The 24,695-nt window shown below is 47.5% G+C and overlaps 2 protein-coding genes and 1 non-coding gene across 7 annotated transcripts in view; 1 reads left to right on the top strand and 2 right to left on the bottom strand.

The window, feature by feature from the left end:
* CCDC30 (coiled-coil domain containing 30) overlaps positions 1 to 22,457 on the bottom strand; it is a 195,804-nt gene extending 173,347 nt beyond the window's left edge. For 4 of the 5 annotated variants that reach the window (XM_075327803.1, XM_075327805.1, XM_075327807.1 and 1 more), the window contains exons 1-2: positions 22,213 to 22,457; positions 20,685 to 20,939 (exon numbers count right to left, since the gene is read on the bottom strand). In XM_075327803.1, the coding sequence (XP_075183918.1) occupies positions 20,685 to 20,693 (9 nt within the window). In that variant the 5' untranslated portion in view covers positions 20,694 to 20,939; positions 22,213 to 22,457. Of the gene's footprint in view, positions 1 to 20,684; positions 20,940 to 22,206 lie in introns of all 5 variants that reach the window. The other variant, XM_075327804.1, reaches the window with a different exon arrangement.
* Positions 3,212 to 3,284, bottom strand: TRNAF-GAA (transfer RNA phenylalanine (anticodon GAA)). Its single transcript has one exon. It is a non-coding gene; the product is annotated as a tRNA-Phe (tRNA).
* Positions 21,415 to 24,695, top strand: part of UTP3 (UTP3 small subunit processome component) — a 98,528-nt gene continuing 95,247 nt past the window's right edge. Inside the window, 1 exon segment of the mRNA XM_075327316.1 lies at positions 21,415 to 21,801. Within this exon segment, the coding sequence (XP_075183431.1) occupies positions 21,415 to 21,801 (387 nt within the window).

The following is a 24,695-nucleotide window of genomic DNA, read 5'->3' as shown; positions in this document are numbered from 1 at the left end:
TATTTACAGAGCCAAACACAGAGCGCTCTATTTACAGAGCCAAACACAGAGTGCCCCATTTACAGAGACAAACACAGAGCACCTTATTTACAGAGCCAAACACAGAGTGCCTTATTTACAGAGCCAAACACAGAGCGCTCTATTTACAGAGCCAAGCACAGAGCGCTCTATTTACAGAGCCAAACACAGAGTGCCCTATTTACAGAGACAAACACAGAGCACCTTATTTACAGAGCCAAACACAGAGCACCTTATTTACAGAGCCAAACACAGAGCGCTCTATTTACAGAGCCAAACACATTGCGCTCTATTTACAGAGCCAAACACAGAGCGCCTTATTTACAGAGCCAAACACAGAGCCAAACACAAAGCGCCTTATTTACAGAGCCAAACACAGAGCGCTCTATTTACAGAGCCAAACACAGAGCGCCTTATTTACAGAGCCAAACACAGAGCCAAACACAAAGCGCCTTATTTACAGAGCCAAACACAGAGCACTCTATTTACACAGCCAAACACAGAGTGCCTTATTTACAGAGCCAAACACAGAGCACTCTATTTACACAGCCAAACACACAGTGCCCTATTTACAGAGCACCCCATAAACAGAGCCAAACACAGAGCGTCCTATATACAGAGCCAAACACAGAGTGCTCTATTTACAGAGCCAAAAACAGAGTGCCCTATAAACAGAGCCAAACACGGAGCTAAACATAAAGCGCCCTATTTACAGAGCCAAACACAGAGCGTCATATATACAGAGCCAAACACAGAGCGTCCTATATACAGAGCCAAACACAGAGTGCTCTATTTACAGAGCCAAACACAGAAGGCCCTATAAACAGAGCCAAACACAGAGCTAAACATAAAGCACCCTATTTACAGAGCCAAACAGAGTGCCCTATTTACAGAGCAACCCATAAACAGAGCCAAATTCAGAGTGCCCTATATACAGAGCCAAACACAGAGCACTCTATTTACAGTGCCAAACACAGAGCGCTCTATTTATAGAGCCAAACACAGAGCGCCTTATTTACAGAGCCAAACACAGAGCACTCTATTTACAGAGCCAAACACAGAGCGCTCTATTTACAGAGCCAAACACAGAGCGCCCTATTTACAGAGCCAAACACAGAGCACTCTATTTACACAGCCAAACACAGAGTGCCCTATTTACAGAGCACCCCATAAATAGAGCCAAACACAGAGCACCCTATATACAGAGCCAAACACAGAGCGTCCTATTTACAGAGCCAAACACGGAGCGTCCTATATACAGAGCGTCCTATATACAGAGCCAAACACAGAGTGTCCTATATACAGAGCCAAACACAGAGCGTCCTATATACAGAGCCAAACCCAGAGCGTCCTATATACAGAGCCAAACACGGAGCGTCCTATATACAGAGCCAAACACAGAGCGTCCTATATACAGAGCCAAACACAGAGCGCCCTATTTACAGAACCATCTATAGAGCGCGGCACGGCACAATGGCTCAGCGGTTAGCACTGCAGTCTTGTGGTGGCTCAGTGGTTAGCACTGCAGTCTTGTGGTGGCTCAGTGGTTAGCACTGCAGTCTTGCAGCGCTGGGGTTTTGGGTTCAAATCCCACTAAGGACACCATCTGCAAGGAGTTTGTATGTTCTCCCCGTGTTTGCGTGGGTTTCCTCCCACACTCCAAAAACATACTCACAGGGTATCTAGATTGTGAGCCCCAATGGGGACAGTGTTGCAATTGTATGTAAAGCGCTGTGGAATTAACAGCGCTATGTAAATGAATAAATATATTATTATTAGTATTATAGAGCGCCCAATTTACAGAGCTGAACATAGTGTGTTTCCTTTTTAAAGCGCCCTTTACAGGAATCCAGTTATTATCCACCTGTATTCGCCTTTTGCTCGGCATTATACTTGGCACATACAATCAATATCTGACTCTTTTTATTTAGATGCAGTAGTGCCGTGGCCCCCGATGACAATGGACAATGTGCCCACCCTACCCATGACAGTAAGGCTATGCATGTTTCCATTTAATTCTGGACAGTGATCGGCACTGTGAATATCAATGGTAATGGGGATGACAATTCCACTTCCAGACTTTGTTTGTGTCCTTTGAATGTCACCCAGTAGGGGGCGGTATGGAAATGAGAGGAAGGAAGCACAGAACAGATGTAGAGCCTGGTCAGAGTGGCCGGGGACATGGAGACGTGAGGCATGCTGGACAATGTAGTCCACCTGGGACGGATGGGGTTGCATAGTCAATGCATGTAACATTGTGTGCTGATTCAATGCAAGTAACAAGTACAGCCAGTAATTCACGACTGGACGACGAACATAAGTGCTCACTCCACGTCTCCCAGGACGAGATACAATGGCGCTAAATACGTGGCTTTTCTAAGGAGCCATAACATGGTATGCTTATGTCTCTGTTCACTGACTGCAAACAGAGATCTTGCAGTGTATATTGGAACATTGCTGAGCGATTACAAATTGAGCAATTGTAACCAGAAAACTGTTGAACGGGAACATTTCCTTCCATACGGCCCTGATCATGGGAATTAAAGGGCCCTAATTTAATGCTTTGCACCCTTCTTATGCACAGCAGCGCTCCTGCACACTATTCAGGTACATGCATAGGAGCAGCTTCTCTTCTGTGCACAGCTGGATGGTCCGGAGCGCTGCTCTGGAGGAAGTGCTGTGCGCACTGAGGATCATAAAGTGATAGCGTTCCCTAGTGATCTGTTATTAAACAGGTATATCCCTTTAATAAAGGCCGCCATATCCCACTCATATGACTGTCTGTCTGCCACATCCCGCAAACAACACTGTAATATAAACTCCTCTCCAGCTTTATAAATCTTCAGCGCTTTTTCCATTACACTGTAACCAGCAGAGGAATCAGGCTCCATTCCCAATTTAGGAAATGACATTTGCTCCAAATCTGTACAAGTCGGAATCATGTCCCAAAAAACAAAAGAGGAATCTATTCCGCCCCTATATAACCTACATTACCTAGCCACTACAACTCCCAGTATCCGTCCTCACAACCTGCTCGGACGACCAATATTCCTCTTTAATACCGGCACGAGTCTTGAAGAACTGAAATATTAAGTATAAGAGAAACTGCAGAACTTTTTATTATATTATGGTTCCATGTGATGAACTTAAAGTAAAACCAAAGAGCTCAGAAGTAAAAAAAAAAAAAAAATACTGCCGAAACCCGGGATCAAACCAGGGACCTTTAGATCTTCAGTCTAACGCTCTCCCAACTGAGCTATTTCGGCTGGGTGACAGGGCATGCAAAGGTTAATGAGCACAGCAACAATAGGCTGCAAATGCTGACTCTGCTACCGCAGACCTTCTTATTCACAGTGGCATTTGCACATTTTTTTATCTAGTGTTTATATTTTACACCTGCATTCTTAAGGTGAGGTGCATTCTTACACGAGATGATCTATCGTGCGATAGATTGTCGGGGTCACGGTTTTCGTGACGCACATCCGGCATCGCTTGCGACGTCGTCTCGTGTGACACCTCCTAGCGACGCAGAATCGCTCACAAATCGTGAGTCGTGTACTCGTTGCTAGGTTTCATAAAATCGTTTATGAAACATGGCGCCGGTTGTTCATCGTTTCCATGGCATCACACATTGCTCCGTGTGACACCCCGGGAACGATGAACATCGCTTACCTGCGTCCCGCGGCTCCCGCCGGCTATGTGGAAGAGTAAAAAGCTGTGGAGAAGAAGCGCAATAGGGTTTTACCCCAATAACACACGGGGTAGAGACAGGGAGCAGTAATACTCACCAAGTGAAGTTGTGAAAGTCACAACTACTATGCAGGCATGGAAAGTTTTGATCAAGGCAGCAGCAACCCAGACGGCAGATAACAGAGAACAATAGAGGAAAATAGGGTTTATTTGAGCCGCGCCAATGATCACTTCTCAGGTATTCAGATTAATGGATCTTTATTTTGCACAGGTCTACGCGTTTCTGGAGTCTCAGCTCCCTTCCTCAGGACCATCAGGCATAAGAACACATCAAATCTACCATAATGGAGACTAACACAGTATAAATACATTTGATGACATCACAGGACCGCCCCTAACAAAAAAAAAAAAAAAAAAAAAAAAAGGCGGGAGAGGGTGCATTGCAGTGAAGCATGACGCAATACAAGTAACTTCATGAAGGATGTGAAAAATAAAATCAATTATAGTGGCGATAACACATATCTCAGATCGTGAAATAATGAAATTACTCAAAACATAAAAACACCAAAAATAATAGATCTATGTGTGATCATGATTATCTCTCAAAAAATATACATATGTATGTGCAGGGAGGACATGAAATGAGCCTAGAACTCACTTAGACATGTCAGTGCTGGAAAACCGGGTATATAGGATAGATCAGTGAGAGCATGAGACCACGCAGCCAACAAGGCAATTACTGTTGCTGGGTGATGGAAGAAAAGAAACAGTCAAAATGCCCTGAATCCGTGAAAAAAATATATAAGAGAAAAAAATCCATAGCCTAGGTTCCAGATGGAAAAAAGTCCAACCGCTTAGGAACATGATGTAGTGAGTGAGTTCAAGAAAGTTCAGGAGTGTGGGAAAAAAAATAAATAAATAAATAAATAAATAAATATATATATATTTTGTGTGCTCGAGGCAATTATTGCTAATAAAAAAACAGATATGAATCTGTGTCCCAAAAAAAAACTTATAGATATGATGCATGATGATAGTAAAAGCATAAAATAGACCTGGCATAAAACATAGCTAAAAACCTATAAAGGATGCACAAAATGAAACTATACACCATGTTACAAGAATTAATAAAAACATAAAAATTAAAAAATATATAATGTAAAAAGCACTAAGGCGCTAAAAACATATATGAATATAAATATAAAATGAATATATAAACAAACAACCCGATGGTATTTAATAAAATAGATCCGTGACCTCATTGAGGCCACGAGGTTTTAACGTATTGAGTTTATAAATCCAATATGTTTCTTTCTTATTAAGAACCTCTATCCGATTAGATATGTATGGGGGTATATATTCTATAGGGGTGACCTTTAGTTTGATTTTTTTGTCATGATATAGAGTAGTATGTCGGGATAGTCCATGAAGAATAAAACCCACTTTAATGTTGTGTCTGTGGGAGTTAATTCTATTATGTAGTGCCTGAGTAGTTCTCCCAATATAACGCTTATCACAATCACACTCTATCAGGTAAATGACAAAATCGGATTGACAAGTGAGATGTCCTTTTATAAGAAAATCCCCCCCACCTGGGGCCAAACCGAAACTGACCCTCTCATGCTGAATAGTTTTACAACATAGGCAATTTTTAGCAAAGCATTTATAGGAACCCATAGGTTTATTTGTAATGGAGGGAATAGAAAAGTCCCTAAGCCTGCTGGGGGCCAATTGGTTTTTTAGGCTAGAGGCCCTTCGGTACGTGATCCCTGGGTGGGTAGGTAGAACCTCTTTCAAATATGGATCATTGTGGAGTATGTTCCAATGTTTCCTTAAGATGCTTTTGATAGTGTCCCCATCACAGCTGAAGGTAGTCAAAAAGTGGGCAGAGAACTTATTCTTGGAGTCAACCTCATCAGCAGGGGAGTCAACGTTTTTTTCAGTGGTAAGATCAATTTGTTTCAAACCTCTAGTAGCCTGATATGCCCTCTTGATAGTAGTAAGGGGATAATTTTTATCCAAAAATCTCTCTTTTAGGATTGAGGCCTGATCCTCAAAATCCTTGTCTAAGGCCTGCGCCACACATCCGTGCCTCCGGCACGTGTTTGTCATTTTTTACACGTACCGGCGGCACGGAGACATGTACAGCAATGCTACCCTATTGTAGCAGGCACACACACGTAAAACCACACGGAACGTGTGTCCGTGTGCGTTTGTACGTGTGTGCGATTTTCAAAGCGCTGACATGTCAGTGTTTTCTCCCGCAGCACGGGTGTTACACGGCCCGCACCCGTACCACACGGGTGTAGTGTGGATGCGGTCCCGTGTGACACGCGCCGGAGTAAACACACATGTCAGGGAAAAAAATAAAAAACATTAACTCACCTTCTCCAGCCCTCCTGTCTCTGCCGCTGCTGCCTCTTGCTGCCGACCGCCGCTCATTATTCTCATTGAATATTCACTTCACTGCCTGGCAGCAGCGGGGAGACGGGAGGGCTGGAGACCGAGGATCAGCACCACGGACAGCAGCGCGGACATCAGGAAGGACCAGGTGAGTATAATAATTACCGGTTCTACGTGTGCTATCGCGGATAGCACACGTAGAACACACGTGTCACGCACGTACCAGAGACACGTACTTACCTGCACGCAACACGCAGGGAAAATACGTGTCTCTCGGCACGTGCGTGAAATTCACGTGAGTGTGGCAGAGGCCTAATGTGCAGTTTTTCCTGATCCTCTGAAACTGGTTTCTTGGTACATTCAACAACCATTTGTCATAGTGGTTACTAGAGAAATCAATGTACCCATTGCTGTCCACTTTCTTAAAAAAGGTTTTAGTGTGGATGATACCATTCGAGTGCGTGATGGTTAGGTCCAGGAAGTCAATAGATAAATCAGCCACAGTGGGTGAAAAATTTAGGCCCCAATTGTTCTTTTCTATACCCCCCAAAAAGGAGGAATAGTTGCTGTCAACATCATCCCAAATAATGAATAAGTCATCGATGTATCTCTTATACACAATGACATGCTTGAATAATTCAGAGGAATAAATGAATTGTAATTCAAACAACCCCATCACCAAATTTGCAAAAGTAGATGCTACCTTCGAGCCCATGGCAACACCACAGCATTGACGATATAAAACTTCCTGGAAAGTGAAGAAATTATTGTTTAAAATAAACCCCATACCCTCAAGAATGAAGTTTTTTTGTAATAAAGGTAGCCGATCATCAATCTCCAGATATTGTTTAAAACATTCCAGACCTAACACATGTGAGATATTCGTATATAGTGAGGCAATATCTAAAGTGATAAAAATAAAGGAATCTCTCCATACAATGTCTTTCAGGATATTAATGAGATGCGTGGAGTCCCTTAAATAGCTCTTGAGGTTGGTAACGTGTACCCTCATGATATGATCGACATAGGCTGCCAAATTTTCAGTTAGAGACCCAGTCCCAGAGATGATGGGTCTTCCGGGGGGGTTTGAGAGACTCTTATGTATTTTGGGAAGGTGGTAGTAAAAAGCTAATTTGGGATTCTTGATGTCGAGAAATTTCCTCTCATCCCTATTGAGGACCCCTGACTCAGCAGCCCCCTGGATCAGAATACGATATTCTGAGATGGCAAGATGGTATAGTGTGGTATCTACTGTCTCATAGTGTAGATTATTAGAGAGCATCCTCCAGGCTTCCTGAATATAGGTATCTTTGTCTTGCAGAACAATACCCCCCCCTTGTCAGCATTTCTGATGATCAAGTTGGGGTTGTTTTTTAGAGTTAAAAGAGCCTCATTTTCTTCCCTAGTCATATTAAACCTGGGATGATTTTTGTTGGTCAGAAGTCTTTTAAAACTGACATGTCTAAGTGAGTTCTAGGCTCATTTCATGTCCTCCTTGCACATACATATGTATATTTTTTGAGAGATAATCATGATCACACATAGATCTATTATTTTTGGTGTTTTTATGTTTTGAGTAATTTCATTATTTCACGATCTGAGATATGTGTTATCGCCACTATAATTGATTTTATTTTTCACATCCTTCATGAAGTTACTTGTATTGCATCATGCTTCACTGCAATGCACCCTTTCCCGCCTTTTTTTTTTTTTTTTTTTTTTTTTTTTTTTGTTAGGGGCGGTCCTGTGATGTCATCAAATGTATTTATACTGTGTTAGTCTCCATTATGGTAGATTTGATGTGTTCTTATGCCTGATGGTCCTGAGGAAGGGAGCTGAGACTCCAGAAACGCGTAGACCTGTGCAAAATAAAGATCCATTAATCTGAATACCTGAGAAGTGATCATTGGCGCGGCTCAAATAAACCCTATTTTCCTCTATTGTTCTGTTGCCGGCTATGTGGAAGGAAGAAGGTGGGCGGGATGTTTACATCCCGCTCATCTCCACCCCTCCACTTCTATTGGCCGGCAGCCGTGTGACGTCGCTATGACGTCGAACGTCCCTCCCACTTCAGGAAGTGGATGTTCGCCGCCCTCAGCGACGTCGCACGCGAGGTAAGTGCATGTGACGGGGGGGAGGGGGTTAACGAGTTTGTGCGCCACGGGCAATCAATTGCCCGTGACGCACAAACGACGGGGGCGGGTACGATCGATCGTGAAATCGCACGACCGGTTGTCCCGTGTAAAGCAGGCTTAATTCTTTAATTTATGCCTATTTTATGTTTATTTTATATTAGCTGTAGTACCCGGCGTTGCACGGGATAGTAACTGACTCTCTCCCAGGCTCTGTCTATCTGTCTGTCTCTGTGTGTCTGTCTCTCTGTGTGTCTCTGTGTGTCTGTCTTTATCCATGTCTATCTCTCTGTCTGTCTCTGTATCAGTCTCTCTTTCTCTGTGTCTGTCTGTATCTCTTTCCCCATCTGTCTCCCAGTCTCTGTGTCTTTCCCAGTCTGTCTGTAGCTTTCCCAGTCTCTCTCTTTCCCTGTCTGTCTGTCTCTTTCCCCATCTGTCTGTCTCCCCACTGACATCTTATTACCTCACACATAAGCCCCTCATACTATGAATGTCCTTTGTTCCTATAGCAACCAATCGCAGCTCCTATTAATAACCTGTAACTCCTAGCTCCATTCACTTTAAAGGTGTTACGTCACCACCGGAGTTCACTCCAGCGACTTCTGCTCCGATCACCAGGCGATGCCGTGTTCCTGCCGTAGATGGTGCTGGTGATGGGAGAGGATTCGATGCCAGTGGCACCGGTGGGCGCAGGTTCCGATCATCCACTGGGTTGGGTTTTCTTGGGATCTGCAGTACCACTGGCGGACTGTGGGTGGCGTGTGTCTTCCAGCTGAAGTTGCCAGCGTTCAGCTAAAGCCAATGGGAAGACACCACACCCTTCTTATTCCCCCTCCTGTCACATGACCACTGCCAGAGATTGTTCTGATTTCCTGGCTCCTGGTCCGCCCTATTCTGTTTTGTGATTCCTGTGTGTTGACTTCTGCATGTTTTCTGACTACCCTTCTGCCTGCTGTTTTTGTACCTCGCTGCCTGATCCGGAGTTGACCTCTGCTCCGTTTTCTGATTACATCCTTGTCTGCCGATTCTGTCCCTGTTCTGCAATTCCTGGTTTGACCCTGCCTGACGACTACTCTCATTGGACTGCAGCCTTCAACAGGTAGTGATCTCCAGGGCCCTGTGTAATTCCAAATCCCTGTATAGGGGTTAAAGGGTTTCAGGGTTCTGGGGGTCCTGCTTGATGAGTGGCTTCCCTCTAGCCTGTCCATTACATCCCATCTGAGTCTGTTGATCCAGGCAGGCGTTACAAAAGGATACATTAAAAAGAGCCTGTGGAGGAAAAGGAGCAATAGGGTCTTACCAGGTAGACAGGGAGAGAGATGGTGAAGAATGTACTCACCTATAGGGGTTGTGAAAAGGTCACAAGACCTAGACCAGCATGTAATGGTGGAGATAGCTGCAGCACCAGACATTCAGGCACATAAAAACATCAAAGGAGACAGGTTGTCATTGCCGCTCTTTTTTCACCACTCAGAAGACGAAAACTAAATTATCCGAGTCTTTATTAAAGGAGACAATACAAGTCAACGCGTTTCTGGGGTGGGTCACAGCCCCCTTCTTCAGGACAAAATAGCAATATAGTCCTATTTTGTCCTGAAGAAGGGGGCTGTGACCCCAGAAACGCGTTGACTTGTATTAGCTCCTTCAATAAAAACTCGGATGATTTAATTTTTGTCTTCTGAGTGGTGAAAAAAGCACGGCGATGACAACCCGTCTCCTTTGATGTTTTTATCTTGACTTTAAAGAAGGTAGATTTTTTGGAGAGTAACTGTAAAGCGCGGGGTTACATTTTCCCAGGAAAACATAGTCTACGATGTTCTCTGAGTCACATGAGGTGTTTGTACAAAATTTCGTGATTGTAGATGCGACAATGCAAATTTCTTTAGCAGACACAAACATACAGACACACACACACACACATGCGCTCAGCTTTATAAATTAGACTAATAATCTGTCTGTCTCTATCTCTTTGTCTGTCTCTTTCCCTATCTGTCTCTCTATCTCTGTGTCTGTCTGTCTCTTTCCCTGTCTGTCTCTCTATCTGTGTCTGTCTCTCTATCTCTGTGTCTGTCTGTCTCTTTCCCTGTCTGTCTCTCTATCTGTGTCTGTCTCTTTTCCTGTCTGTCTCTTTCCCTGTCTGTCTCTTGTTTGTGTCTGTCGTCTGTCTCTTTGTCTGTGTCTATTTGTTTGTCTGTCTGTCTCTATCTTTCCCTGTCTGTCTCTTTTCCTGTCTGTCTGTCTCTTTCCCTGTCTGTGTCTGTCTGTCTCTATGTCTGTGTCTTTCCTTGTCTGTCTGTCTCGTTGTCTGTCACTTTTTCTGTCTGTCTGTCTATTTCCCTGTCTCTTTCCCTGGCTGCATTGCGACACGCCAATATTCCATTTAAGGGCGTGGCTGCGCATTCTTCTGAAATTGCACTGCACTGTGGCTCTCAGCTCCATTGACTTTAATGGAGGCAGGTTTGTTGGCGAATAACTAAAGTGCGGGGTTCAAATTTTCCCTCAAAACATAGTCTATGATGTTCCCTGAGTCACATGAGGCGTCTATGCAAAATTTCTCACATGAGGCGTCTGTGCAAAATTTCGTGATTGTACATGCGATGGTGGGAATTCCTTTAGTGGACATACATACATACACACATACAGTGCCTACAAGTAGTATTCAACCCCCTGCAGATTTAGCAGGTTTGATAAGATGCAAATAAGTTAGAGCCTGCAAACTTCAAACAAGAGCAGGATTTATTAACAGATGCATAAATCTTACAAACCAACAAGTTATGTTGCTCAGTTACATTTTAATAAATTTTCAACATAAAAGTGTGGGTCAATTATTATTCAACCCCTAGGTTTAATATTTTGTGGAATAACCCTTGTTTGCAATTACAGCTAATAATCGTCTTTTATAAGACCTGATCAGGCCGGCACAGGTCTCTGGAGTTATCTTGGCCCACTCCTCCATGCAGATCTTCTCCAAGTTATCTAGGTTCTTTGGGTGTCTCATGTGGACTTTAATCTTGAGCTCCTTCCACAAGTTTTCAATTGGGTTAAGGTCAGGAGACTGACTAGGCCACTGCAACACCTTGATTTTTTCCCTCTTGAACCAGGCCTTGGTTTTCTTGGCTGTGCGCTTTGGGTCGTTGTCTCGTTGGAAGATGAAATGACGACCCATCTTAAGATCCTTGATGGAGGAGCGGAGGTTCTTGGCCAAAATCTCCAGGTAGGCCGTGCTATCCATCTTCCCATGGATGCGGACCAGATGGCCAGGCCCCTTGGCTGAGAAATAGCCCCACAGCATGATGCTGCCACCACCATGCTTGACTGTAGGGATGGTATTCTTGGGGTCGTATGCAGTGCCATCCAGTCTCCAAACGTCACGTGTGTGGTTGGCACCAAAGATCTCGATCTTGGTCTCATCAGACCAGAGAACCTTGAACCAGTCTGTCTCAGAGTCCTCCAAGTGATCATGAGCAAACTGTAGACGAGCCTTGACATGACGCTTTGAAAGTAAAGGTACCTTACGGGCTCGTCTGGAACGGAGACCATTGCGGTGGAGTACGTTACTTATGGTATTGACTGAAACCAATGTGCCCACTGCCATGAGATCTTCCCGGAGCTCCTTCCTTGTTGTCCTTGGGTTAGCCTTGACTCTTCGGACAAGCCTGGCCTCGGCACGGGTGGAAACTTTCAAAGGCTGTCCAGGCCGTGGAAGGCTAACAGTAGTTCCATAAGCCTTCCACTTCCGGATGATGCTCCCAACAGTGGAGACAGGTAGGCCCAACTCCTTGGAAAGGGTTTTGTACCCCTTGCCAGCCTTGTGACCCTCCACGATCTTGTCTGTGATGGCCTTGGAATGCTCCTTTGTCTTTCCCATGTTGACCAAGTATGAGTGCTGTTCACAAGTTTGGGGAGGGTCCTAATTAGTCAGAAAAGGCTGGAAAAAGAGATAATTAATCCAAACATGTGAAGCTCATTGTTCTTTGTGCCTGAAATACTTCTTAATACTTTAGGGGAACCAAACAGAATTCTTGTGGTTTGAGGGGTTGAATAATAAATGACCCTCTGAATAAACTTTTCACAATTTAAAAAAAAAAATAAAAAAAGAAATAACATTCTTTTTTGCTGCAGTGCATTTCACACTTCCAGGCTGATCTACAGTCCAAATGTCACAATGCCAAGTTAATTCCGAATGTGTAAACCTGCTAAATCTGCAGGGGGTTGAATACTACTTGTAGGCACTGTACACTCAGCTTTATATATTAGATCTGTCCCTTTCCCTATTTGTCTCTTTTCCTGTCTGTGTGTCTGTCTCTTTCCCTGTCTGTCGCTTTCTGTCTGTCTCTTTCTGTCTCTTTCCCGGTCTGTCTCTGTCTGCCTCCTTCCCTCTCTGTCTGCCTCTTTTTGTCTGTCTCTATGTCTGTCTGCCTCTGTTTTTCTCTGTTTCTGTCTTTCTCTCTCCACCAATATCATATTAGCTCACACATAAGCTTCTTGTGCTAAAAATGTTCTTCGTTGCCTATAGCAACCAATCACAGCTCCTATTAATGACTTTAAAGGAGGCAGGTTTATTGGAGTGTAACTGTAAAGCGCGGGGTTAAATTTTCCCCTCAAAACATAGTCTACGCTACGACATTCCCTGAGTCAAGTTAAGTGTCTGTGCAAAATTTTGTGATTGTAAATGTGATGGTGCAGATTCCTTTAGCGGACAAACACACACATATACATGCACACACACACACATACATGCACACACACACACATACATACACACAGCTTTATATATTAGATGCATTCCCCTCATTTTTTCTAATGTTTGCAGCAGATTCATCACTTGGGAAATTTTTATGGTATATGCGCACTCTGCGTTTTCGGTTTTATAACTAAACTGCACCCTCTGGCAGACTTTGACAACTGTAAACACTGTTTGACAAAAAAAAAAGTGGTAAAAACGCATCCGTTTTTGCCACATTTTTGTTAATGCTTTTTTTATAGGAGAAATTTTTTTTTGTAGAATAGTATAATTGATAGATATTTAGAATAGATGGATAGATAGAAAAAATAGATTAAAAGAATAGATAGAAAGAATAGAGAGAATAAAGAGAACAAATAACAGATTAGCTCAATATATAGAGATAGCTAGGTTGGCCAGCTGTTTTTTAAATTTTTTTTGGTAAAAAAATGACTTGGGGTCCCCCCATTTTTCATAGTCAGCACAGGAACAGCAGCAGCTTGCAACCCTCAGCTGTCTGCTGTACCTTGGCTGGTTATGAAAAATAGAATTGATCCCACGCTTTTTTAAAAAAAATGTTTTAAATAACATGGGGTTCCCTCCATTTTTCTAAAACCAGCCAAGGTACAGCAGACAACTGGGGGCTGATATTATAAGGGTGGGAAGACCCATTGTTATGTGGCCCTTTCCAACCTAACAATAGCAGCCCACAGCCGCCCCAGAAGTGGCGCATCCATAAAGATGCGCCAATTCTGGAGCTGGGCCCAGCTCTTCCCATTGCCGTAGTGCGGTGGCAATCAGGGTAATAAGGAGTTACTAACAGCCCACAGCTGCTACTAAGCCCTAGCTTAGTGATGGCAGGCATCTATGAGACACCTCCCATCACTAATCTGTAAGTGAAAGTAAATAGACACAAACACCCAAAAATCCTTTATTTGAAATAAAAGACAAAAAATGCACCCTCTTTCACCACTTTCTTAACCCCAACACACCCCTGCAGGTCTGAAGTAATCCACACGAGGTCCATGACTCTTCCAGCACGGCTACATCTCTGAATCTCACAGCGAGCGCCATAGAACAAGACTGCTCGGGGGTAATGTTGGTAGAATGTGATGAGGCACTGTGGTTAACATGGTCAAAGGCCAATGAGGCTGGAAAGTGACGGGAAACTGTGACTAATATTGTCACTGGTCAATGTGGCTGTAATGTGATGGGGCACAGTAACTAATATCATTAGTGGGCAATGTGGCTGGAAAGTGATGGGGCACTGTCGTTAACATCATCAGGGAGCAATGTGGGCTAGAATGTGATGGGGCATTGTGACTAACATCATCAGAGGCCAATGAGGCTGGAAAGTGATGGTGCATGGCTGTAGAAACATTACAAGAGGGGCTGGCTGTGGGAACATTGCAAGAGGGGCTGGCTGTAGGAACATTGCAAGAGGGGCTGGCTGTGGGAACATTGCAAGAGGGGCTGGCTGTGGGAACATTGCAAGAGGGGCTGGCTGTGGGAACATTGCAAGAGGGGCTGGCTGTGGGAACATTGCAAGAGGGGCTGGCTGTGGGAACATTGCAAGAGGGGCTGGCTGTGGGGACATTGCAAGAGGGTCTGGCTGTGGGGACATTGCAAGAGGGGCTGGCTGTAGAAACATTACAAGAGGGGCTAGCTGTGGGGACAATACAAGAGGGTCTGGCTGTGGGGACATTACAACAGGGGCTGGCTGTGGGGACATTACAACAGGGGCTGGCTGTGGGGACATTACAACAGGGGCTTGCTGTGGGGACATTACAAGAGGGGCTGTCTGTATGGACATTACAAGAGGGGCTGGCTGTGGGGACATTACAAGAGGGGCTGGCTGTGGGGACATTACAAGAGGGGCTGGCTGTGGGGACATTACAAGAGGGGCTGGCTGTGGGGACATTACAAGAGGGGCTGGCTGTGGGGACATTACAAGAGGGGCTGGCTGTGGGGACATTACAAGAGGGGCTGGCTGTGGGGACATTACAAGAGGGGCTGGCTGTGGGGACATTACAAGAGGGGCTGGCTGTGGGGACATTACAAGAGGGGCTGGCTGTGGGGACATTACAAGAGGGGCTGGCTGTGGGGACATTACAAGAGGGGCTGGCTGTGGGGACATTACAAGAGGGGCTGGCTGTGGGGACATTACAAGAGGGGCTGGCTGTGGGGACATTACAAGAGGGGCTGGCTGTGGGGACATTACAAGAGGGGCTGGCTGTGGGGACATTACAAGAGGGGCTGGCTGTAGGGACATTACAAGAGGGGCTGGCTGTGGGGACATTACAAGAGGGGCTGGCTGTGGGGACATTACAAGAGGGGCTGGCTGTGGGGACAATAACAGACGAGTTCCAAGTTAGTGGGGATAGGTCGAGAGAGAGTACCCCAATACCCTAGTACCCCAGCATACTTCCGAGACCAGAGGAAACATGGCGCCGATGGCCGTGGGGCACCTGTACCATCTAGACAGAACCTTGTAATTCCTCTCATGTGACAGCATACCCGTTCCCATCTGATCAAGAAGTGAGGCGTATCGCTGCTTGCCCCATGCATGCCTTCCTGAAGCATCTTCTAAAGTAGCGACACGGTATGGTCTGGAGGGTCCTGTCGGAGACACAGGTTCTCAAATGCGGTATGCGGGCGAAAAACAGCTTGGCGCGGCAGGGATCTAATAAAACTATCTATTTGCCTATGAAGGAACCAAGCGTCCACAGAGGCTTCCCCCCTACGGAGAAAGTCTTGTAAAGGTCTAATACCTGTTTGGGATATGAAGTCAGATATAATCGGGTGCTCGGCCCTTGGCTTGTGTAGGAAAACCTGCCTGTGTTCACCTGCTGGGAACGATGGGTTATCGTGTATGGTAGTTAGGGGTCCCGGGACGGAAGATATATGATGTGATCTGCTATGATGAGGGGGACTGTGTTCCTTGTTGGCCTCACAGAGGACCAGAGAAGTCCCCGGGGCTGGATGTGTATTGAGAAAATTCCGCTTCCACCCAGGTTTTCATCGACCAGCCATGGAACAGGTCTAATATGCATGTTCCCATCAATGCATAGTGATAAAGGCGAACGTTCGGAAGACCCGTGCCGCCCATTTCCCTAGATCTGCCAAGCAGAGAATACGATAAGCGGGGATGCTCATATGCCCATACAAATTTAGTTATCGCGGACTTAAGACGGGAGAAGAACGAAGCCTGCAGCAGCAGAAGAAGTAGAATAGTCGTGGAGGATATCCATATCCATTTTAATGGTATTAATCCTTCCAAACCATGACAGCTTTGCTCTATTCCACCGCATCAAGTCCACCTCAACTGTCTTCAGGATACTTGTGGAATTGGTGTCGTAAAGCCGGCACGGGTCCGCTGTCAGTTTGATGCCCACATAGTTTAGACATACTGACTGCCATCTGAATGGAAAGGAGGACCTCAGCCGTGCCACCTCGTCCTGCGAGAGGGACACATTCAGCATCTCCGACTTATGGGAGTTCATTTTGAAATAGGTGGCCAAAGTAACACAATTCCGACATTATATTTGGGAGACTAATAACAGGGTTGAGGTATTTTCCTTTTTTGTACAGTTACTCTGTTTTAATAAGGTGTGAGAGTAAGGGGTGCTTCACACATAGCGAGATCGCTACCGAAATCGCTGCTACGACACGGTTTTGGTGACGCAACAGTGACCTCATTAGCGATCTCGCTGTGTGTGACACTGAGCAGCGATCTGGCCCCTGCTGTGAAATCGCTGATCGTTACACACAGCCCTGGTTCGTTTTCTTCAAAGGCGCTCTCCCGCTGTGACACACAGATCGCTGTGTGTGACAGCGAGAGAGCGACGAAATGAAGCGAGCAGGGAGCAGGAGCCGGCGTCTGGCAGCTGTGGTAAGCTGTAACCAGGGTAAACATCGGGTAACCAAGGGAAGACCTTTCCCTGGTTACCCGATATTTACCTTAGTTACCAGCCTCCGCAGCTCTCACGCTGCCTGTGCTGCCGGCTCCGGCTCTCTGCACATGTAGCTGCAGTACACATCAGGTAATTAACCCGATGTGTACTGTAGCTAGGAGAGCAAGGAGCCAGCGCTCAGTGTGCGCGGCTTCCTGCTCTCTGCACATGTTGCAGCACAGCGACGCGTGTCGTTATGATCGCTGCTTTGGCTGCTGTGTTTGACAGCTAAGCAGCGATCATAACAGCGACTTACAAGGTCGCTGTTACGTCACAGAAAATGGTGACGTAACAGCGACGTCATTGTCGCTTAGTGTGAACCCAGCCTAAGGTCCCAGCAGGGCAGTGTGTGTATGCAGCACTGACCGGTAATGCCATGAAGCATGTGGCTAGTATGGTCTGGGGCATTGTGTCTGACATAGCGGTATTCATGATTGGCAGCATGATGGACACTTTGGCTAACATTTTCAGGACATAGAGGATTTGCTGCTAACTAGTGATGAGCGGGCACTACCATGCTCAAGTGCTCAGTACTTGTAACTAGTGATGAGCGGGCACTACCATGCTCAGGTGCTAGGTACTGGTAACTAGTGATGAGTGGGCACTACCATGCTCGGGTGCTCTGTACTCGTAACTAGTGATGAGCGGGCACTACCATGCTCGGGTGCTCAGTACTCATAAGTAGTGATGAGCGAGCACTACCATGCTCAGGTGCTCAGTACTGGTAACTAGTGATGAGCGGGCACTACCATGCTCGGGTGCTCTGTACTCGTAACTAGTGATGAGCGGGCACTACCATGCTCGGGTGCTCTGTACTCGTAACTAGTGATGAGCGGGCACTACCATGTTCGGGTGCTCAGTACTCGTAACTAGTAATGAGCGGGCACTACCATGCTCGGGTGCTCAGTACTGGTAACTAGTGATGAGCGGGCACTACCATGCTCGGGTGCTCAGTACTCGTAACTAGTGATGAGCAAGCACTACCATGCTCGGGTGCTCGGTACTGGTAACTAGTGATAAGTGGGCATTACCATGCTCGGGTGCTCAGTACTGGTAACTAGTGATGAGCGGGCACTACCATGCTCGGGTGCTCAGTACTGGTAACTAGTGATGAGCGGGCACTACCATGCTCGGGTGCTCAGTACTGGTAACTAGTGATGAGCGGGCATTACCATGCTCGGGTGCTCAGTACTGGTAACTAGTGATGAGCGGGCACTGCCATGCTCGGGTGCTCAGTACTCGTAACTAGTGATGAGCGGGCACTACCATGCTCAGGTGCTCAGTACTCGTAACTAGTGATGAGCGAGCACTACCATGCTCGGGTGCTCAGTACTCGTAACTAGTGATGAGCGAGCACTACCATGCTCGGGTGCTCTGTACTCGTAACTAGTGATGAGCGGGCACTACCATGCTCGGGTGTTCAGTACTCGTAACTAGTGATGAGCGGGCACTACCATGCTCGGGTGTTCAGTACTCGTAACTAGTGATGAGCGAGCACTACCATGCTCGGGTGCTCAGTACTCGTAACTAGTGATGAGCGGGCACTACCATGCTCGGGTGCTCAGTACTCGTAACTAGTGATGAGCGAGCACTACCATGCTCGGGTGCTCAGTACTCGTAACTAGTGATGAGCGGGCACTACCATGCTCGGGTGCTCAGTACTCGTAACTAGTGATGAGCGAGCACTACCATGCTCGGGTGCTCAGTACTCGTAACTAGTGATGAGCGAGCACTACCATGCTCGGGTGCTCTGTACTTGTAACTAGTGATGAGCAGGCACTACCATGCTCGGGTGTTCAGTACTTGTAACTAGTGATGAGCGGGCACTACCATGCTCGGGTGCTCAGTACTCGTAACTAGTGATGAGCGGGCACTACCATGCTCGGGTGCTCAGTACTCGTAACTAGTGATGAGCGGGCACTACCATGCTCGGGTGCTCAGTACTCGTAACTAGTGATGAGCGGGCACTACCATACTCGGGTGCTCAGTACTCGTAACTAGTGATGAGCGGGCACTACCATGCTCGGGTGCTCAGTACTCGTAACTAGTGATGAGCGAGCACTACCATGCTCGGGTGCTCAGTACTGGTAACTAGTGATGAGCGGACACTACCATGCTCGGGTGCTCAGTACTTGTAACTAATGATGAGCGGGCACTACCATGCTCAGGTGCTCAGCACTGGTAACTAGTGATGAGCGGGCACTACCATGCTCGGGTGCTCTGTACTCGTAACTAGTGATGAGCGGGCACTACCATGCTCAGTACTGGTAACTAGTGATGAGCGGGCACTACCATGCTCAGGTGCTCAGTACTTGTAACTAATGATGAGCGGGGACTACCATGCTCGGGTGCTCAGTACTGGTAACTAGTGATGAGCGGGCACTACCATGCTCGGGTGCTCAGTACTCGTAACTAGTGATGAGTGAGCACTACCATGCTCGGGTGCTCAGTACTGGTAACTAGTGATGAGCGGGCACTACCATGCTCAGGTGCTCAGTACTCGTAACTAGTGATGAGCGGGCACTACCATGCTCGGGTGCTCAGTACTCGTAACTAGTGATGAGCGGGCACTACCATGCTCGGGTGCTCAGTACTCGTAACTAGTGATGAGCGGGCACTACCATGCTCGGGTGTTCAGTACTGGTAACTAGTGATGAGTGGGCACTACCATGCTCAGGTGCTCAGTACTCGTAACTAGTGATGAGCGGGCACTACCATGCTCGGGTGCTCAGTACTGGTAACTAGTGATGAGCGGGCACTACCATGCTCAGGTGCTCAGTACTGGTAACTAGTGATGAGCGGGCACTACCATGCTCGGGTGCTCAGTACTCGTAACTAGTGATGAGCGGGCACTACCATGCTCGGGTGCTCAGTACTGGTAACTAGTGATGAGCGGGCACTACCATGCTCAGGTGCTCAGTACTGGTAACTAGTGATGAGCGGGCACTACCATGCTCGGGTGCTCAGTACTGGTAACTAGTGATGAGCGGGCACTACCATCCTCGGGTGCTCAGTACTCGTAACTAGTGATGAGCGGGCACTACCATGCTCGGGTGCTCAGTACTGGTAACTAGTGATGAGCGGGCACTACCATGCTCGGGTGCTCAGTACTCGTAACTAGTGATGAGCGGGCACTACCATGCTCAGGTGCTCAGTACTGGTAACTAGTGATGAGCGGGCACTACCATGCTCAGGTGCTCAGTACTCGTAACTAGTGATGAGCGGGCACTAACATGCTCGGGTGCTCAGTACTGGTAACTAGTGATGAGGAGCACTACCATGCTCGGGTGCTCAGTACTGGTAACTAGTGATGAGCGGGCACTACCATGCTCAGGTGCTCAGTACTGGTAACTAGTGATGAGCGGGCACTACCATGCTCGGGTGCTCAGTACTCGTAACTAGTGATGAGTGAACCCCCCGATGTCAACAAATACAAGAAAAGAAAAATGAAGACGTAATAAAAAGCAAATGATGAACCAGGCCCAAAGTATTGGTGCTTAGTAGGGCCTGAAGCCAAAGAGCTGTTCCCGTTGTCATATAGCGCCCCCTGGGGACCTGCGCTTGCCATAACAGTATATGATGGGAGTTCTTTTGCATTTTATGACTTTTTTTTGTCGCTCGTTCTCCTTGTTGTTTCTTAAAAAGGAAAATTTCAGACCAAAAACTCATTTTGTGAAAGGAATGATGAGATTTGATGGACTCGCTGGAGACAAACGTAGAAGGATTAATTATTAACGCTGACATACTGCAGACGGCCGCGGTTACCTTATCCATTGTAGTGTTAGCTCCCGGTTGTCATGTCCTCACCACAAGGCTCGTCCATAAGAAATGAGTGGAGGGAGCGGATGGATCTCATTGTAGTCCATGTCTGGGGCTGAGAAGAAGGAAATGCAGGAAGGAGGCAGCACCACGACACATGGCACGAGGAGAAGGGGGGCATCTGGAGGGCTTCTCTGGAAGTCAGCAGACTTCTAGTTCTGTGGTAGATCCAATCCAAATCATGCTAGCGGCCCGATCCACCTGGAACAGATAAGGCATTTAATAATTCCAGAAAATAACCTCATAAAGAAGTTACCAGTATCATCAGGTTATTAACACCCCAGATTGTCCCCATGAAGATCAATATATGTGGCTCCTCTGTGGGATCGGTCTTCATGGTCCCAAAGAGATCAGCAATAGTGGAACAAAAAGGATTGGTCTTTAGTTAAGGTCACAAAGGGGATTGCTCCTCATGGTCCTAAAGGGATCTGTCATAGTGGACCCAAGGGGATCGGTCTTTGTGATCTCAAGGGGATCGGTCATTGTGATCTCAAGGGGATATGTCATCGTAGTTTCAAGGGGAGTGGTCATTGTGATCCCAAGGGTATAGGTTATTGTGATCTCAAGGGGATCGGTCACTGTGGTCCCAAGAGGATTGGTCATCATGGTCCCAAAGGGATCAGTCATTGTAGCCCCAAGGGGATTGGTCATCGTGGTTCAATAGGGATCGGTCATCATGGTCTCAACGGGATCGGGCATCGTGGTCGCAAGGGGATCGGTCATCATGGTCCCAAGGGGATCGGTCATCGTGGTCCCAAGGGGATCGGTCATCGTGGTCCCAAGGGGATCGGTCATCGTGGTCCCAAGGGGATCGGTCATCGTGGTCCCAAGGGGATCGGGCATCGTGGTCCCAAGGGGATCGGGCATCGTGGTCCCAAGGGGATCGGTCATCGTGGTCCCAAGGGGATCGGTCATCGTGGTCCCAAGGGGATTGGTCATCGTGGTCCCAAGGGGATTGGTCATCGTGGTCCCAAGGGGATTGGTCATCGTGGTCCCAAGGGGATTGGTCATTGTTGTCCCAAGGAGATTGGTCATCGTGGTACCAAGGGGATTGGTCATCGTGGTACCAAGGGGATCGGTCATTGTAGCCCCAAGGGGATTGGTCATCGTGGTTCAATAGGGATCGGTCATCATGGTCTCAAGGGGATTGGTCATCATGGTACCAAAGGGATTGGTCATCGTGGTTCAAAAGTGATCGGTCATCATGGTCTTAAAGGGATCGGTCATCGTGGTTCGAAGGGGATCAATCATAGCGTCCTACGAGGATCGGTCATTGCTGTGCCATATTGCTCAATTATCAATGCCCTTAAAGAACGGGTTGGTTACACCTTAAAGGTGATGTTCGTCTGTCCTCAAAGTTATGGGTCAGCGACGTCTCCCGGTGAGGTGTCAGTGCCCCTCGGGTGAGAGCTGCACCTCCCCCTCCCACTCACCCTGGTCCATCTGGCAGGATTTCGCAGACACTCACACTCACCTGGTGCCCACGTCCATGCTCCTTCTCACATGCTGATAATCCCTATGCTGACCCTTTACAACGGTAGATCCCCTCCTAGACCCGATCCGTCCTATAATCCGCACAGCAGTTCCGATCCACAGGTATCACAAGGGTCCGGGACGGGACAGATCCCCGGAGAGTCCTGCCCAGTGTGAGGGGTCTCCCTCCTCCGCCTCCTCCTCCTTCTGCTCTGTACAAGCCGCCGGGGAGGGGAAGGGGGGTCGTCGTCATGGTTACAGCTTCCAGGCGACAGTGTTCGCCACGAAATCCTTCCGCCCAATCAGCTAGGAACCAACGTTGTTGTCTTGGTTGCTGGAAGGACGATATTTTGGTTGGGACCGGATGTTATATGCGCGTGGGGAGCGGAGCCCGGATAAGACGGCAGCATGGGGAAGCCTCGGAGGTGAGTGAGCGGATTGTCCTGTGCCTGTACCTGTATATAGGTGTGAACACTGCCCTGCGACATCTGTGGGGGCTTGCGACATCTGTGGGGGCTGTAATGGCGGATTCCCACAGAACGGAAGCCTGAGTAGTGTGCTTTATTGGCAACGATACGACATATGCGATCTGTGGTGTACGCCTATAACTGTGGAGCCCATATGTCTTATTTCCACTATGGTTGCTTTTTGTTGTGATTGCACCTTTAACCCCTTGAAGGGTTTCTCCCATCCTCACAGGAGCTGGTAATAACAAGCTTTTGCAATTTACTGTTTATAAAAATTTGCAGCCATTCTTGAGATATTAACCCTTCTCTTGTTTACAGTTTGTTGCCTAGGAGACAGACCACTACTGCTATATTGTTAGAGGTGGCCGGTATTAGGAGGTTACATCACTCGCCAGCGTCCTGGTCAGCTTACAACCTCCATAGAAAGGAGCTTGGATGCTCTGCACATGTTCTGTGTAGCAGCGGTGGTCAATCTCCAAGGCAACAAGCTGAAAAGAAAAGTGTTAATATCTCAAGAGCTGCAGCATTGCTTATCCTTAGAAGATGCACTGACAGTACCCAGCTATGAAGAGCGGAATAACCTTTATTTATACGGGGTATTTTAGTCTGCAGAACGCAGGTTGTTTTTTTTTTTTTTCTTTTTATGTTTTCTGAGAGCGGTAACCTCTTTAGTTTTCTGTTTAATGTAAGGTTTTATGGCCTTGATTATTGGTAGGTAAGGTTGCATATTTTAATTGCACCATTTTAGGAGTAGATATAATGTATTAATGTTTTTATGAAAGGCAAAGTGGAAGTATTGTACTTTTCATTTTATAAGACGCACCCCAAAATTAGAGAAAAGAAAAAGGGAAAATTTAAAATATGGCATTCGTCTTACAATCTGGTGGAGGAGTAGGACGGTGGAGGAGTAGGACGGTGGAGGAGTAGGACGGTGGAGGAGTAGGACGGTGGAGGAGTAGGACGGTGGAGGAGTAGGACGGTGGAGGAGTAGGACGGTGGAGGAGTAGGACGGTGGAGGAGTAGGACGGTGGAGGAGTAGGACGGTGGAGGAGTAGGACGGTGGAGGAGTAGGACGGTGGAGGAGTAGGACGGTGGAGGAGTAGGACAGTGGGAGGGTGGTGGTGGAGGAGGAGGAGGAGGGGTAGGAGGGTGGTGATGGAGGAGGAGGAGGGGTAGGAGGGTGGTGATGGAGGAGGAGGAGGGGTAGGAGGGTGGTGATGGAGGAGGAGGAGGGGTAGGAGGGTGGTGATGGAGGAGGAGGAGTAGGACGGTGGTGATGGAGGAGGAGGAGTAGGACGGTGGTGATGGAGGAGGAGGAGTAGGACGGTGGTGATGGAGGAGGAGGAGTAGGACGGTGGTGATGGAGGAGGAGGAGTAGGACGGTGGTGATGGAGGAGGAGGAGTAGGACGGTGGTGATGGAGGAGGAGGAGGAGTAGGACGGTGGTGATGGAGGAGGAGGAGGAGTAGGACGGTGGTGATGGAGGAGGAGGAGTAGGACGGTGGTGATGGAGGAGGAGGAGTAGGACGGTGGTGATGGAGGAGGAGGAGTAGGACGGTGGTGATGGAGGAGGAGGAGGAGTAGGACGGTGGTGATGGAGGAGGAGGAGGAGTAGGACGGTGGTGATGGAGGAGGAGGAGGAGTAGGACGGTGGTGATGGAGGAGGAGGAGGAGTAGGACGGTGGTGATGGAGGAGGAGGAGGAGGAGGAGTAGGACGGTGGTGATGGAGGAGGAGGAGGAGTAGGACGGTGGTGATGGAGGAGGAGGAGGAGGAGTAGGACGGTGGTGATGGAGGAGGAGGAGGAGGAGTAGGACGGTGGTGATGGAGGAGGAGGAGGAGGAGTAGGACGGTGGTGATGGAGGAGGAGGAGGAGGAGTAGGACGGTGGTGATGGAGGAGGAGGAGGAGGAGTAGGACGGTGGTGATGGAGGAGGAGGAGGAGGAGTAGGACGGTGGTGATGGAGGAGGAGGAGGAGGAGTAGGACGGTGGTGATGGAGGAGGAGGAGGAGTAGGACG

The sequence above is a fragment of the Anomaloglossus baeobatrachus genome, chromosome 11 (genome assembly GCF_048569485.1).
Source record: "Anomaloglossus baeobatrachus isolate aAnoBae1 chromosome 11, aAnoBae1.hap1, whole genome shotgun sequence".
Lineage (NCBI taxonomy): Eukaryota > Metazoa > Chordata > Amphibia > Anura > Aromobatidae > Anomaloglossus > Anomaloglossus baeobatrachus.
Note: the sequence above shows the minus strand (reverse complement) of the source record. Positions and strands in the feature narration are given on the sequence as shown.